The following is a 17421-nucleotide window of genomic DNA, read 5'->3' on the forward strand; positions in this document are numbered from 1 at the left end:
GCCTGTTATTACTTCTCTCAGCTTGTGTAGTTGTAACGCACACTTAATAAGTACATATTTATTGCATGTCTCGTCCTGGTGGAATAGTGAGGAGCTTTTGCTGAATAAGCAGGAAAACAGCTTAGTCTGTAATAAAAAAGGGAGGGAGTTAAAAGAAAATACGTCGGGTAATTAATGATTGGGCTTTGAACAGCCGTAATTTTTTATTAAGCAAGTATGCAAATATGGTGTAAGTGGCTGCGTTAGTATTCGACGGCTTTTTTTAAACATCGATGGCTGATCTCTGGTAAGACGCTCTCTCTTTTTCTTTACGCCTGTGCGCACAGAGACAAGATGGTGAGCAAGCAGGAGAATTTCTGCGTGTCCGTGCAGGTATTTGGGAGCGTGCACACAGGGAGCGTGCGTTGCCTGTGCAGCCCTGGCCAGCGAGTGCACGAGTGGCTTCGTACCGCTCCCCGGGTCTGCACAATGCACTGCCTTATCTTCTTCCTCGCCTGCTGTCATCCATTGTCTCTGCCTTTCTGCTGCTTGCTTTGGCTCGCCTATACATTTGTTGCATGCTTCATTAATCCTGATAAATATGTGGATTAGTGCTACGCAGGGCTGGGGAGACTGGGCCGGGAGAAGTGGCTCCAGGGATGCTGGCAGCACTGAGCTTCCAGCGCCCTGCTCCCGCTCCCGCTGGCCAGTGCTGGCACCCATCGGGCTGCCCGACCACCAGCCATGCCCGATGGCAATGCCGGGTCCCTGCCGCAGCCCTTGGACAAGGTCGTGCTGTGTACCCGGCACCTGTGGCTGTGGAGAGGGGAGAGCACGCAGCCCTGGTGTGTGGGACAGGCAGGGAGAGGGACGATGCCCCCCCCCGGGGCTGCTCCCAAAGCTCCATCCTTCTTGGGAAGCCTACAGCCCTGTGAAAGAGAGATTTCCCATGCAGAGCTGCTCCATCCCCGAGCACCAGCACCACAGCCACGCAAGCCAGGATGGACACGCAGGTGACAAGGAGCCATGGCCAAACCAGCCAGGGCTATCACTCCTCTGGTTACCAGAGAGTGCTGCGCCCTGTGCAGACCCCGAGGCACGGTGGGGCAGCATGAGGGGCTGACACGGGCTGCACATTCAGCTGCCCCCTCTCTATGAGAAGGGTCCCAAGGGTACATCTGTCCTGGTGCTCCAGGGGCAGGAGGATCCATGCCAGCACTGTGGGCATCCCAGCCACAGGGTCTGGTCAGGGCTCTTGGGGCTGTTGATGCTGCGATACAAGGGACCCCAGAGACCGCGGGGACTGCCCACGAACAACACGAGGCGGCTTAACTCCCTGAATGAGTCTTGCTGCTCCGTGGTCAGAGAAGACAGCTCAGCGGAGCAGGTTTTGACATGCCGAGCTGGAGCTGGCTCCCCGGGGAGCAGACCTCGAGTCCCCCTCCCCACTGGAGCAGCAAGGCAGGGAAAGGAACCAGCAAGCGAGGACGGCCAGGTTGCAGGAGTGACAGGGCCGTGGCAAAGCACACAGCGACGCTGGCAAACAGCAGGCTGATCTCCCCATTAGCCCTCATTAGCACGTGGCTGAAAGACAACACGAGTTTAAATTAAGAAGACATCACAATGGTCCCAACTGTGTTACCGCTGTGCTCAGAAAGAGCCCGACAGCTGCTATTTAATATACCTTCATGATCTGTCAGGGCATATGCATCCTGCACAGCGCGGCGTCTGTGCCTCGGCACACACACACACACACACACGCTTCTGCATGGCTGCACGCCTCCACACGCAGACAGACACCAGCACCTGCCTCCACACGTGCCCACGGCTCTGTGGGCTTGTGTGCGGGGCACAGGATGGCCATGCTCAGGCCTTGCTGCCCGGCGCCGCCAGCCTGCCTCGGGACGTGGTGGTAGAGGTCTGGCGCTGGGGCAGAAGGGTGTTCCTCCATCACCGGAACACCCGGCTATGGCTCTCTGGACAATGAGTGACGCTGCTCTCTCCCACATGTGCCCACCCGGACCCCAGGGAGCGGTGAGACGTCTGGAAGAAGCCTGGCTGCAGGCTGGCAGAGCCGAGGGACAGCAGGGCACGGGCTGCTGGGGGGACACGGCATCACGCCGGGATTACTGCTACCGTCACGGCGAAGCGGAGATATTAGCACTCAGTATTTATACTGCATGTTCCCAGCATCAGGCTTGCTAATGACTCCCACTGACACGGGGGAGCTGGTGGCTGTCATGAGAAGGGAGAAAAGCAGCAACTTGCCCGTGGGCACGGAGTGAGCCAGCACCTGCATGACGGGGGCTGATGCTGAAGGTGTGAGCTTGCTCCTCTCACCGGAGACAGGCTCGCAGGGGCTGTGCAGCCTGCTGCTGGCCCACGCCGCTGCCTTGCCTGAAAGCTCATCTGCCAGCCCATGGCCTGTGCCTGCTGGCCCACAGGAGCCCGGATCAAGGAGGGCACTTGCCCTTTGTGCCAGGACATGCAGAAGGGCCAGGGCAGTCCATCCCGTGAACGGGACAGGTGGCAGGAACCGCACCATCCCACGGTGCCAGTAGCCTGGTGGGTCTCGCACAGAGCTGGGATGCTCCCACCAGCCTCAGCCAGGCAAGGAAAGATGTGCTCATGGACCCATTGCTTCGAATCAGGCACTACCAAGGCCACAGCAGCGAGAAACGTTCTCAGCCATGGATTTCCCTGCTCACCTCACTGCAGGGAGCACACCAGACACCCCCCTCTAAGCCATGGGAGCATCCTACACAGCCGGAGGGATCCAGCAGAGAAGTGAGTGTGGGGACAAAGTGCCAGGCACCCCTTCATTTCAAAGATGGTAGCTGGGAGGAAGAAAGGTCATCATCTTCCTGGGCCCCCTCACCGGAGGAGCAGAAAGCTGCAGCACAGAGCTTAGTGCAGACCTGCCGCCTCAATTATTTATAGGTACCATGGGTAGAACATGTTTTAATGACATTTGTGCTGGAGCTCAGCAGCACGGATCTGCACTGAGCCAAAAGGAATATGTCAGAAGCTTTACGGATGGTAAAAGCAGCGTGTCAATCACAGTGGCATGCTCACCTTAGTGCCTGTATCGTGCTCCCCCTGCCCTGCAGAGACCCTGCCCGCAGCCCCCGTGATGGATTGATGGGCAAACCCACAGACACACGCTCATAACTCACCAGGCTTTTTTATGGGTAAATCACAAGTAATAAGCCTTCCCCCTAGAATGAGAATGACATCCTGGAAAATTATGCTCTGGTTTTACAGCAGATGATGGAGAAGCGATGGACTCCTTGGGAGGGGGTGCCTGTCCTCTCCTCAGGCTGGAGGCTGGGCAGGACCCCCGCGCCCCATGTTGGGCAGCCTTGGGGAAGCTCTGCCCTGCTGGGGACATCTGCCCGTCCACCCATCCGCCCCGCTGCCTCCCTGCCTGCCCCACACCAGCCCTCCAGGGCAAACCAGGAGCCGGTTGTGTGGGCACGTGCCAGCAGGCTGGGCAAGGATGGGGCAAACCCGGCACATACAAACCTAAGCAGGAGATGAAGGAGATGGGAGAGACCTGGGGATCTGACCTGCGGCGGGGCTACATCGGCTCTGCACACGTCTGTTCCCATGGTGGCACGAAAGGGATGTGTCTCTGCCTAACCTTGTAGTCCTGCGGCCACCTTCTCTCTGCAGCTGATGGGCTGGGGGTCCGCAGGCCAGGGTCCCCACAGCCAGGCCTAGAAGGAGCAGAGGCTCCTGAACAAACCAGCTGGACATAACATGTTCCAGCGTCTCCGGTGGCTTCCTGGAGAGGAACCCAGGACACTGAGCTGTGGTGCTACAGCATCTCCAGCTCACCCCTGCGCCCGAGAGCGTGCCTTCTTCTGGGATTTAATGCTAATTGTTCCTAGTGTCTCTTTGCATTTCTGCTTGCAGAATGTAATTTTCTTCAGAAAATGCTCTTTTGCAATTACTGTGAATCACACATGAAAAGCAAGCGACCACATATTGATTGGGGCCCAGGAAAAGCACCGGAGCCATTTAGAGTAGATTAACTTTTTCTGGAAAATGGTTTCACAGTTATTTAAAGAGATTAATCAGTTCATTTCAGGTCGTTTACCATTGTTTCTATGGCCTAGCCTCCCCCTAAGCACACAGCCTGGAATATCCCCCTCTCTGTTGTGGGAAGAGGCCTTCCCGGGAGGAGATGTGCCAGGAGGAGGGATGGAGCCCTTGTCCCCATGGTGTCTGCCCAGGGTGATGCTCTCCTAGTCCCCACCGGCAGAGAAGGTGCTGCATCGCACTGCCCAGGGTGTTCACGAGGGACACCCCCTCGGCTAACGAACATACAAGTGTGCTTCTCGCCAGGTTGTTACGGTTTGAAGAAGCCACAACAATTTATTGTCGTTTAGACAATAGATAGAACAATTATTCTATCATCCAATGACGCCTCCCCACCCGGGAAGGGGAATCGGGAAAAACAAGGGTTGAAATATAAACAGATTTAATAGAATAAGACTAAATAATTAACATTAAGAATACTAAAGAACCAGTATTGATCCCAACACCAATATAAAATATACAAGGATCATACTCAGCCCATTCTCTCAGCAGGAAGCTGTGCCACTCCCAGCCGGGGACAGCAAATGTGGGACACTGCGAGCGCTGCGGCTTCCAGAGGAAGGGAAGGGCTCGGGACTCCAGAATCACGGAAAGGAGTTCTCAGGGCAACAGCCATCAAGAGAGAGAGAGCTTCTCAGCAAACTTTCTAATTTACATGGAACGTGATGTTCATGGTATGAAATAATCCTGTTGTCAGCTTGGGTAAGGTGCCCGGGTCTCGCTCCTCCTCAGCCCCGCACCTGGCGAGCTTGAAAACACCAAGACCTTGAAACCCACACACCAGAGCTGGCTATAAAGTGAATATTTTCACAAATTCAGACACCAGAGTCTTCTAAAAAATGCAGTTTTCCCAAGCATTAGAAGAGACCTTACTGAGAAGTAAAATTAGCGAAAGACAAATTGATCCCGTGTGGCTCAAACCAGGACCCAGGTGCGGCAAAGGCACCGGGGAGCCGTGTTTCTGCAGGGCAGCGGCGCTGGACCTCCACGGCAAGCCCTGCCCGGACTCCACGTGCGTGGGGTTGGGAGACCTTGCGTTGCTGCACGGCAAGGCTCCGGATGAAGCTGCCAGCAGCAGAACGCAGCTTTCAGCCGGCTGACAGCCCCCTCGGAGCCAGGGTCCCTCCTGCTCCCAGCCATCACACCCTCCTCCTCCTCACCACGATGGCAGGGTGTCACGGCCACCCAGCACCCTGCAGGCAGAGGGGGCTCCCTCCCTGAAATGGTTCAAAGCGGGTTTTTTTGTTGTGGTGGTTTTTTTTTTTTTTTTTCTTTGGGCAGAAAGTATTGAAGTCAAATGGCTCCTGTGGTGGAATACTTTCCAAATGTCAACACAATCTGTGCTACATTACGGCTAAATGTGATAATCTTAACGCCTGGCTTCTTAATGTCAGTGGCACTGAAGTCTGATGGATTGACAGACAGCCAGAATGACACGCAGTCATAGCTGATAAGGGCTCTCTCCAGGGAAATCACAGCTTTTTAAAGATGCTGGCAGCTACTAGCAAGTACCTTTTTATTTAAAAGGATTACAAGCATTGATTGCACTTCCTGTTTTCTTTTTATCACATTTCTGCACCAAGCCAAGCTTGTGCTGCGGAGCTGAGCCTTTCAGACAATTATTCTGGAATAATGAAGGCGTGTCATGTTGGCTGTAATGAGTATTTTCAATGCCTAATTTGCGTGCAATGTGAAGGGATTTCAACAGCTGCCTGATTCCTGGCTAAAGGTGAGTGACTCTTCTGACCGCGGAGGAAGCTGCTGCAGGCTGACTCAGCTGGGGATACATCGGGGTGGACCGTTTCTGTTAGCGATGCGTGCTTCCCCCTGCAGAAGAGGGATTAAAACTTCTCCAATTACCGTGGTTAAAACACTAGCGAAGGGGATGCATTTAGAAATGGCTGGCATCTGCTCCCCCCCCTCACCCCCCAGCGAACAGCTGGACTCATTCACGCTCACCTGAGCAGCTCCTCTACAGCAGCGATGGAGACAGATGAAAAATATACATCCATAAAATCACAGCGTAGCCGGACAGGGCAGTTAACAAACCCCGAGCCACAAACACTGCCTGTCGCTGGCAATAGATGAGGGATGTCTAAGAGCAGCCGCTCGCCATCCTATTCTATGATTCTGTGACTGGCAAAGGCACGGGCAGAAGAGGCGATGGGCAGCGTGCCACGCTGCACAACCCAGGAGAGGCAAATGCTGAGGCACTCAGCTCCTGCTCCCGTATTTTACCCTTTCCTGCTGTGCAATATCGTGACATTAAAGGCCAGATGCTGACACGCCCCCCCCCCCCCCCCAACACCTGGGTTCCAGCATCGGCGAGGGCAGGCTGGGCTGAGGCCGTCTGTGAAGCTGGGGCTGTGCAATTACTGCGTGGGGGCTCCTGGTTTTCCCTTGCTCTGTTGGTACCGTAGCTGCGTATCCTGACCGCTTCAGGCTCTGCCCACCTGTGTTGGATCCAGCTTTGCAAAGCCCAATGTCTTTCCCTAAGAATTTGAAGAACGGTCATTAAACCCATGCTCATCCGGAAAAGAGCCACGGTGCCGGGAGCTAGCCCAGGCTGGGATGTGCGAGTAGGTGACAGCCAGTCTGGCCACCCCGCGTGGCACCAGTGTCCGGAGCAGGACGCAGTCCTGGTAAACAGCAGGAATGCCCACTCTTCACCGCACCGCCCCGGCATGCTCAGCAAAACAAGGGGGAGACTTCAGCCCCACTGAATGCCTGCCCAGGAGCAAGATTCCAAGGCCAAGTAAAATTCAACCATTTTTTTTTCTCTCTATCTTATCTGGCTGTGGTAACACACAGCGGTAAAAGCTGCCTGGAAGCTGAGCTCCCCTCCCCACCAGTGAGCGGGGAGGAATACCTGCTGCTGCAGACCACAAGCCTAGGTCACCTCCGGGATGCTGGAAACACTCCTGGGATGGGCTGGGAAGCAGCAGAGCCACAGCAAGGAGAGAGCACAAACCAGAGCACCGTGGCACAGCAAGAACCCCCTAACAAGACACAGCTGCGGTCTTTGCGCTGAGCACAAAGAGCAGAGATGCAAAATTGAGATTATGCTGAGCAGCAAGAGTCTGATATCAACCCCAAAGAAAGCTCAAGGGCTTGGTAAATGAAAGGATGCAGGGAGCTGTGATAGTAGCTGTGGCAGAGGTGGTTAGAGGCCGCCTTCTGGTGAGAGAGCAGCTTCCTCGCAGGATATGGGAGGAAGAGCGATCACCTTCCCGAGCCGCGTATTACCAACACGAGCAGTAGGCAGAGCTTTCCACGGCCTTGCTTGCACTCAGTTACCAGAGATGTATTTTTCTCCTGGGGGTGCAGATATCACTGCCCTTTTTTCATTTCCCCTTAATGATCCCAGCAGATCACATCCATCTTTTGTAAATATCTCTCTGGAGGAGGCTCGGACACCTTGCCTTCCGGAGCTCGTGGTGCCTCCCAGCAAAGGCGTTAGAGGTGACCGCTGCAGCGTCCCCGTGCTGGGGCTGGGAGCGGAGCCACGGTATCCAGCCACCGTCGTAGCACAGGGGCACCAGCCTTGCAGGGCTCATTCAGAATGCAATGGTGGCAAATGCCACTGTCCTCTGCCAGCAGACAGCTTCGGGCTGCATCCCGTGCGGCGAGGGTCACGCCTCAGCCTCGGAGGCGGGTAGTGAGGGGGTGACTCCCTACTCTGTGCACCCACTGCCCCGCTCCATGCGGGCAAATGGGGGCATCATTAATGATCTGGGATCCCTTGGCCCATGGTGCTGCGTGTTCCACAACCCTGGAGCTGCCTCTGATGTGAGAAAACTGACCTGGAAGAAGCATCTTCACTCCACGCTCGCCAGCGGAGCGGTCCCTGGCTTTGCCCAGCCTGCTCAGCCCCTGGATGAGGGACAGCCCTGCCACTGGGCACCAGTCTGCAGAGCAGGACTGGCTTCCCCTCCTGCAGAAGCAAGGAAGGAAGAGATCAACTTGCCCTCGCCCTGCAAGCAGCCAGAGGCTGCTGTGCAACTGCTGAGGAGAGAGAAGATGCTATAGAAAGATCTCCTCAAAAGGGGCTGCGTTGAGGGGACATGGAGCTCTTCAAACATCTTCACAGATGCTTCTGCAATCAGAGCTCTCAATAATCCTCCTCTTTTGTAGTTAAGGGTCTGGTTCTGGCTGGCAATTTGTCGCTTTGAGCTCTCTCCATTCCTCCACAATATCAAGAAGCAAATCCTTCTGCACGGCCCAGGCTCATCACACTCAATGCCAGGCACTTGTTACCTCCTTCGTTAGGAGCACATTAACTGCAGGTGCTTCCTCTGCCGATGGGGAGTTCCCAGGACAATCCAGCTCACCTGATCCCCGGACTCCCAAGGTAGCTGGGCTCCTTGTTTGCATGCCCGAGTTGGAGAGCAGGAGCCAGGGAAATGTGTGGAGCCAGCACATGTCCATGCTGGCCGCAGCTGGAACGCGTGAGCCCTGAGCTTGTTTGCACCCAGGGTGCAAACACACAGCAACCATCAGAACCTCTGCCAACAGCAAGGGGCCGATGTCTCCGGAACTGCCGGAGCATACAGCTGTGAGTGCGCTGCTGAGACACGTGTTGTTTTGGGGCAATTAACGATGATGCTTGCAAAAAGGCCTCCTCGAGGCTGGCAGCTATAGAGTTGCTCGCTGCAACTGTGACAAGAAAAGCCATGCGTACATTGGGGTCTGGCAGCAAACCTTGCGCGCCTGAAAAACCCTCCGGCCTCAAGACTCCTACAGCATCCCACTAACTGCTGCCGTCAAAGGTCACCAGATGCTTCTTCCATAACATTTAGTGAATAATCGAGGGAGCAGGGTGGGAGCGGAGGCACGGGGATGGTGAAGGATACGGAAACGTTTAAAGACCTCGGGGATCAATAAGCCTTTTTCGGAGCGAGGACTGCAAGATGCTATTTAAATGACTGTCACTTTATGGAGAGGTTTAAATTCTGCCTGTGCTATCTGCTGACCTACACTGATGCCACCACAGAGTTTAGCGTGTGTCCCCCTCTCTCTGTGCTGGCCAGCTGCTGTCACCGCATCCAGCCACCACCTGCCGGAGCGTACGCGGCTGCGTGCCTTGACCAGGATTCTTGGGCTCAGGGAGGTTCACGCTTGTTTTCCATTAACACATTGCTCCTTCCTCAGTCCCTCGCCATCAAGAAACCCACCAGCAATTGATTTATCTGCGGTCAGGCTAGAGTGTCATTTATTTGCATCATTTCAGTATTAAAACTGAATACGAAGGAGATTTTTTTGCTGCAGCCAATAACTGAACACTGCCGTAATACACGCCATTGCCAACGTGAGAACGGGTCATGGTCACAAAACCCACTGACAATGCCCAGCTGTATTGAAGCTGGGAAGAGGTCCATGGATGGGAGCTTGTGAGTGATCACCCGGTCAGCTACGAGGCTGTTGGTGACTTCAAGAGAACCACACTGAAGAAGCACTTTTTAAGGAACACTAAGGAACTCTGTTGGCTGAAACAGGAAGATCACGAAGATGCATCATCGGACTTTCTGTTGTTGCTTGGTGTGCAGTTTGCCTCTTCTTCTTCCTGCTGTTGTCCTGCAGGATGAAGGAATGATGACCCCCTCCCCTCGCAGGACGAGCTGCTGGTGCTCTCCCACGGGGACCAGTGCTTGTGGGACAACACTGGGGAGCCTTAGCCCAGCCGTGGGGGCTCAGACCCTGGGCCCCGGTGCTGGGGTGTCTCCTGCTGGGAGCAGACATGGCCAGGAGGCACCACAGCCAGCCTGGACCACACACCCAGCACCTCATACCACTCAAAGCACAACCCGACTTTCTCCTCCTGAAGAGATGGAGAAAGCCACAGGCATTTTTTTCCGCCATCATTTCCTTCAAAGTCAGCCAGAATAACTGACCCTTCTCTTGAAGAAGCTTTTTCTGATGAGCATTTCCATGAAAATCAGGAACCAGGGAAGTGGTGGAACTGTCGTCCCTGGAGGTATTTAAAAGACAGGTAGACGTAGTGCTTAGCGACATGGTTTAATGATGGTTTTTGTCAGTGACAGATTGATGGTTGGACTCGGTGATCTGAAAGGGCCCTTCCAACCTAGGCGATTCTCTGATTCTATGGTTCTGAGAAGCCAGAGAAGCAGCGTCCTGCTGGTGGGACCTTGCTGCATGAGGCAGGTGGTTTGGTTGCCGGCTCCTGGCAGGAAAGACACTGCGCCAGGCTGTGCCATGGACCATCCTGACAGTGGGACAAAACCTGGCTGGCTGGCTCCTCCGGGGAGGCACAGATGGGACCTTGCTGACAGTGCAATATGAGGAAACAAAACAAGACAAAAATAGGCAAATAAGACTCAGGCTAGACGACAAGGAAATAATTTATTCCCAGGTCCTAGAAAGACCTTGAAAAAATAACAGGGGTGAGGAAATCAACCTCCTAATTTCATTTGGGTAGAGAAAGGAAACCAAAGTGACTCCATCAGACACGGTGGCAGCCGCCAGCTCCTCCTGCCCGGTGCAGGCGGGCAGGGAGTGCGGGGCAGCACCGCGTGGAGCAGCCGGCTCGCTCGGCATCTGCGCTCCTCCCGTATTTACACGTGGGATAGAAATTAAAACGCAAGTGTGCGTGCATGCGCGTTGGGGAGGACTGGCTGGTCGGGGATGGAGAATAACCCGGTGGGAGGGTTGCTAAACATGTACCCTGTCAGACCCCATCTCCTACGGACAGAGCCCTGCTATTGCACAACACTTTTGCTAGAGGAAGGGCCAGCTCCGGAGGGGCGAGGGCACAGCTCTTCAGCCCGGAGGGAAAACACGAACACGTTCCTGAGGAAAGAGAGGGCTTTCTCCATTCTCCTGCTCTGGGGTTCAGGGCATCACCTGCCTGAGGTGGAGTGGCCGGAGCCGGCACTCGAGGGCCAGCGTGAAGCAGCCCGTTGGCCCCGCTGCCTTCCCAGCATCATCACAGTGAACCAGCAGCACGCCGGGGTGCGGGTGCCAGCAGCGGGATGCCTGCCACCTCCTTTTTTGAGGGGGGAGACCGGAGAGACCCTGAGAAGCGAGCAGCTCCCGGTCCCAGCACGAAAGCCGAGCTGCGGCTCCTGCGTGGGTGGACGTGGCGGCAGCGGGCAGGAGCAGCCCGGGGCAGGAGCCATGGCAAAGACGCGTCCTGCCCTTCTCCGCTGTCAGGTCTCGTGCTGCAGCCAAAGGACCAACGCCAGCAGCCGGGAAGCAAAACACAGTGGAAAATGAACACGCGTGTACATTTACATTTAAACCTTCTCCGAGGATAGAAAAGACTGTCTGTGGCTAAACTAAAAGGACAAACCCAATGACAAGCCCAGGATGTGTCAGGCCTTGGGAGACCTTATTAGTTACCTATCAATGATATAATTGATTTTTTTTTTTTCCAACAGGAACAGATAAGTAGCTGCACAAGCCAGCACGGCCTGAGAAGCTGCCCGAGGGTGTTGCTCGAAGTGCTACTCAATTTACCCCGGGGGACGGCAGCAGGCTGGAAAGGCGCGGGGCACCCAGCGCTTACCTCCAGCAGCATCTGCAGCCCGAGGAGCAATGGCACATCCCGCCGGCCTCCTCCTGACCTGCCTCTCGAAACCAGAGGTTTCACGGAAAGGTGGCCCCGCTGCGGGAGCTTGCGCAGGTTTCTTGCAGGGCGCTGTGCCGGGGTGGGGACAGCTGGGGTAACCCTGAGGTGTCCCAGACCCACTGCCCAGCCTGCACAGCAGTGCCAGCAGGATCTGGCCTCATGGACCTGTCCTGAGGATGGCTTTTCTATTGCCGATGGTGATGCTTTGCTGTCACAGCTGGGTGTAAGCAGGAATTATCTCTCCAAACCAGGGGGCTGTGGTTCTCTCGTGCCCTGCAGCATGGTCCTCTAGCCGGGATGCAGCTCTCCCCCATCACTCAAGGCCAGGGTGTGCTGATGTCCTGCCTTCTGCCCTGCGCAGCCCGTGACATTTGGTGGGAAGCTAGAGCTCGGCTGAGGGCACTGCAGACCCAGGCCCAGCCTGCCCCGAGGGGCTGGCAGAGCCGCCACAGGGAATGCCACTCCGCACCCCTCTGACAATGCTCTCCAGCACCGCGGCTGCTCCATCACTCCGGCCACAGCACCGTGCCTTGGCAGCGGGTGGGACGTCCCCATCCATCACCAGGGCCACGGGGCACATCAGGACCTCACAGATGACCCCCGCTGTGCAGGGAGAGCCCCTTCAAATCACAAGCATCTCTGATAACCCCAAGAAAGGTCTAAGAACTGAGAGGTGAAGCAATTGCAGCTTAGAGGTGAAGTGTGTTTTGAAGTGAACTCTAGTGCAGCCGTCGCTCCGTGCGGGCTGTGAGCCCGGAGCCCGCATCCAGCAGGCGCATCCCCAGCGCCCCACGCTCCCTCCGATGCCGCCGAGGAGCCCACGTGCAGAGAGAAGGAGGACTCCAAAGAGCAAGCAAACCTAAGGGGGAAAAAGCTGAACAGAAGTTAAAAGCTTGTTTCCCTCTGCAAGGAAAGCTCTTAAAGAAATCAAAGCACTTCAAATGCTCTGACTCAAGTGACAAAACCAATTTAGACGACAAAAGGCTCCAGGTTTGCTCTTCCTCTCCTGAACTGGGCTCACTGAACAGATCTATTTAAATGATAATTCGTGGGGGAGAATCCCCATCCAAATTCTCTTGAATTAGATTTTCTCTTTCTTAAATTAATGTGTAGTGCTTTAATGGAAACTGGTATTAAGGAGATGACGATGGCCACAGTGGCTCCTTTGGGCACCCTGGCCTCACCGTGGGGGTGCAGAGGTGCCCCGAACAGGAGGAAGCTGCCGAGGAGCGTGTCACCCAGTGCTCCCTGTCTCCGCGGCGCAGACCCTCTCTGGCGGCCACCGAGCCCAGCTGGAGGCACACGCTGTCCCCGCGTGGCACCTGTGGCACAGAGCCCCGGTCCAGGAGGTGCCGGGAGCCTCGCGAGGGGTTGGCGGGATGGCTAGGACTCCTCGCTGTCCTCCTCGCCCCTGCGCCCCGCGTAGAGCGCTGCCAGCTGCCGGAAACGCGGCCCCCAGACCCCCAGGTAGGAAAAGTCCTGCTCCGAGCCGCTGGACCAGGTGTTGATGGAGCTCAGGGAGGGCACGGGGGAGTCCGAGCCCTCGAAGGCGTAGGTCTGGAAAGAGTCGTAGGGTGGCACGGAGAGGTCCTCGTCCGCCTGCTCCACCTTCTTGCAGATATAGTCTCTGAACACGGAGAAGTCCAGGTCTGGGCTCTGCACCCACTGTGGGAGGGCATGGAGCTCGGAGGCCGGGTTTCCGCTGGGGACCCCCTCCCCTGGCCCCCCGCCTCCGTCGCCACCTTTGATCTCACTGAAGTCATAGAGGCTGCGCAGGGCTGACATGTCGTAGGCCTCTGTGTCCTGCTCGCCACCCCCTTCGTCGTTGTATTTGATGACATTGTCCCTCATGTCCTCGTCATCCTCAGACGTCAGGTGGCTTTTGTGGTGTCGCTTCAGCGTGAGGATCAGAAGGACCAGCACTGGGAAAGGAAGAGATGGTCAGATGGGCGCAGGGGCAAGGACGGCCAGTGCTCGGCGGCAGGGCGCAGAGGCACGGGGAGCCCAGCAGCCGAGACCCCCGATGTATCAGCTGGTTCCTATCAGCCACCAAACAGCATCTGTGCTGTGTCACAGAGGTTTGCCCAGGCTCCAGTGCGGACCAGGAACTTCCTTTCCCATGCAGCATGACAGCTGAGACAGGAGGGACGGATGGATGAAGGCATGGCTGGACAGACAAACGGATGGATTCTGCAGAAGATGAGTGGGAAAAGGGGGTGCATGAATCGCAGCAGCAGCCAAATGTTGGGAGGGTGAATGTGGAGCAGATGGCACAGAGCCTGAGCAACGAGCCGCAGATGCGTCCTGGATCATCATCCATTCATCCCATCACCTTTAAAGCACCGATGTGCACTTTACTCGTTTGGGCAATTAGGCAGAAATTTGTTTGCACTGCGTTGGAAAATGAAACCAGTGTAAAGTGCACCCTGCGGGAAAGGGTTTTCTAAACGGAGACACAGCAGGAGATGGGGAGCCAAGGAGAGGAGACTTCACTCAACAAGGCGCTGGCTTCTGCAGGTGTCCGGACAGCCCTCAGGAGCCAGCTAAGAGCCCGCACCGATGCTGGAGGGCTTTCAGCAGCAGCATCCATCAACTGCCCTATGCTAAACCTCAGGGCACTGCAACACCCCTCTCTCAGAGCCCTTTCCCACCAGCACAGAAGCCCACGCCTCCCCTGTGCCTTCACACCGTGCCGTGATGGCCCAAACACAAGCTTGTGCCAGCATGTCAGTGGCAGCCAGCAGCATTCCCAGGGCGCAGGTTCCGACCTGGGCAGTGCTCTGGTTTGCGAGCATCCACACTCCAACCCTGACCCTCCCCGCACGCCGAGGTAAGAGCACAACTGCACGCCCCACACTTGCCGTCCTTGGCCACCGTGCTGGGATGCACTCGTACCCCGTCTGCCGTGGGTACGGCACGGCAGCCTGCAAGCAGCTCTCGGCTCCTGCCCAGCGAGGCAGGGAGCAAGCCAGCAGCTCTCCAGCCTCCGCCGGGCAGCAGCTCCCCCCGGCCTGCGCAGAGGGAGCCCTGCTCTGGCTGCCCTGCTGAGCCCTGCGCAGGGGAGCTGGGGCAAACGTGAGAGCTTGCCTGATGGTCCCCCACTGGCAGGGGGCAAGGCTCTGGGGAGACATTATAGCCCCTTCCAGTCCTTAAAGGGGGCCTATAGGAGAGATGGGGAGGGGCTCTTTATGAGAGAGCGTAGTGATAAGATGAGGGGTAACGGTTATAAACTGAAAGAGGGTAGATTCAGATTGGATATCAGGAAGAAATTCTTTACTGTGAGGGTGGTGAGACACTGGCCCAGGTTGCCCAGAGAATCTGTGGATGCCCCATCACTGGAAGCATTCAAGACCAGGCTGGATGGGGCTTTGAGCAACCTGGTCTAGTGGGAGGTCTCCCTGCCCAGGGCAGGGGTTGGAACTAGAGGATCTTTAAGGTCCCTTCCAACCCAAACCATTCTATGATTCTTGCCCTGCACGCTGCAGCTACCAGCAAGGAGAGATGTGGCAAAGGAGCCTTCACCATGCCCACAGCAACTGCCTGTGCTCGCTGGTGTGATGCGGGATGGAGAGGAGAAAAGGAGAGGTGGCAAAGGAGCCTTCACCATGCCCACAGCAACGGCCTGCGCTCGCTGGTGCGATGCTGGATGGAGAGGAGAAGCGACAGGACGGGAGGAGGCCAGGGGACAGGCGGACACTCACCGACCAGGATGAGGATGCACACCAGCAGCGCGATGAGGGCACCGGGGCTCAGCGTGGCTGACATGACGTAGGCTGTGCTGTTGCAGGACTGGATGGCCCCGTTGCTGTCACAGCCGCAGATGCGGATGGTCAGAGTCCCCGTGCTGCTGAGGGCCGGGGGGCCACTGTCCACCACCAAAATGGGGAGCAAGTACACATCCTGCTCCTGGCGATTGAAGCCCATCCTCTGCGTGTGCACTGCAGCTGTGTTGTCTGCAGGGAACAAGTAAACCCACAGCAAAGTCACTCCCACAGCACAACCAGCAGGACTCGCCCTGAGCTCCTCCGCACTCAAGACAAACTGGGGTTGATCGTGCGCCAACTCCAGCCACTGCCCAAAGAGGGGATGGGGCCTCCCTCCTCTCCGTCACAGGGGAGCAGGGACTCAGCTTGTGGCTCCCCTGCACCGCAGCCCCTCAGCAGCCCGAGTGCCTGGAGGGGCCCACTACGTGCTAGCACATTCCCCTTCGCTGGGCACCTTGGGGTCAGCCCGGTGTGTCCCCTGCCAGCACGCCCAGGGCATGGCGAACCCGACACAGGAGCAACGGCACGTGAGTGCCTGATCTGTGCAGACAAACAACGAAGTCGGAGCAGAGAGAGGGGAAAAAACCTTCCAGAAGACCCTCTGAGAGTGGCACAGAGCAGGAATCAGAATAAAAATGAATTGCTGAATGGAGACCGGAGCGGATGGGGGTCTGCAGGTGGCACTGAACCTGCAAGAGCAGTTACTGCTTCCAAACCCGAGAGCCACGGGTGAAGGGTCCTGCCTCAGCCGGAGAGCCAAATACCCCCAGGATCCTTTGTAACTTCTGAAGGAGCAAGCAGACCTCCTTCCAAACCTCCCAGCCCAGCCAGCCATCCTCCTTCCCATCTGCTCTAACCCTGCTGTTTCAGGGGCTCAGCCGGCACAGCATAACCCATTACGATCCCATTAACACGGCCACTTCATGGGCCCCTCCAGGGCCCCGGCGCCAGAGACGAACCCAAGCAGCAGCTGTGCCCAGGCGACCCGGAGGAGGGAGGGTAGGAACAGGGACTGGAAATCAGCTCGGCTCCCTGCTCGTGCGTGCTGCTCCCTGCCAGCCAGCAGCAGAGCTGGGAAGGGATTGAACAGTAGCTCAACTATTGCGGCCAGATGTCAGAAGTCGCTGCTGACTGTCTGCAGTCTTTATCTAATAAAACGTAGATTGGCCCGCTCACAGCAGGGTGCTGCTGTCTACAGACTCTCTCCTTATTGCACCTGATTTATGCTGGACTGGCCCCTTTCTGTATCAATCAGCTCTTCGATCGGAAAAGACATCTATTCTAATTCTGGCTCTCGGGCTGCCTGCCACCACGGAAATTGCCGTATGGATCGGGTGCTGCATGGGAGCACTCGGGGCACGGCGGGGACAGGAGATGAGCCAAGAGCAGGGCAGGGGGGCAGGCACATGCCGAGCCGCGGGACGGGGACGATCCACCAGCCAGACGGGATGCGTGGCAGATCCCGGAGGCACCGCGCAGCAGCCGGGGCAGAGCAGAGCACAGAGCCCATCTCCACCCGGGCTGCTCAGGGCTGGGGGCAAAGTGTTTTGGGCAGAGTGTGCCAGGATCCCAGTGCTGAGCCCTCGCCCAGCTCTGCCAGTACAAACGGCTGAGGCACAGACCTCATGAGTGCTGTAACCGACCCCAGCAAAGGCCACGTGAGGGCAAGGCTGGTCTCTGCTTCAGGGCAGTCTGGAAGAGGAGCTGGGGCAATCTGTGCCCCCCATGCCGACATGAAGGTGCAGAGGTGAAGCCCACCCAGCGTGTGCTGGAGCCAAGCATGGCTAGGTGCAACGAGAGCGAGGAAGATGGGCTGTCCGTGCCCAGAAGCAGTGCTCGGGCTTGTGCCCAGAACAGCACTCAGATACCAGAGTGCTGCTTCCTCTCATTAGGTTTCTGGACTCAGCCCACCAGAGTTTTCTGCATTGCCAGAATACGGCCCTGTGGCTGGGGAGAGCAGAGCCTTTGGCACCCTAGCTGGGGAGA

General features: G+C 56.8%; 1 protein-coding gene across 3 annotated transcripts in view; it reads right to left on the reverse strand.

The window, feature by feature from the left end:
- CDH22 (cadherin 22) overlaps positions 1-17421 on the reverse strand; it is a 105001-nt gene that overhangs the window by 7371 nt on the left and 80209 nt on the right. The window contains exons 11-12 of one of the 3 annotated variants that reach the window (XM_054218849.1): positions 15373-15624; positions 10235-13593 (exon numbers count right to left, since the gene is read on the reverse strand). The exons of 1 other annotated variant lie outside the window; for it this stretch is intronic. In XM_054218849.1, coding sequence (XP_054074824.1) covers positions 13055-13593; positions 15373-15624 — 791 coding nt within the window. In that variant the 3' untranslated portion in view covers positions 10235-13054. Of the gene's footprint in view, positions 1-10234; positions 13594-15372; positions 15625-17421 lie in introns of those variants that run through there. One more of the 3 variants, XM_054218850.1, reaches the window with a different exon arrangement.

Source organism: Rissa tridactyla, chromosome 12, assembly GCF_028500815.1.
Source record: "Rissa tridactyla isolate bRisTri1 chromosome 12, bRisTri1.patW.cur.20221130, whole genome shotgun sequence".
NCBI classification, from domain to species: domain Eukaryota; kingdom Metazoa; phylum Chordata; class Aves; order Charadriiformes; family Laridae; genus Rissa; species Rissa tridactyla.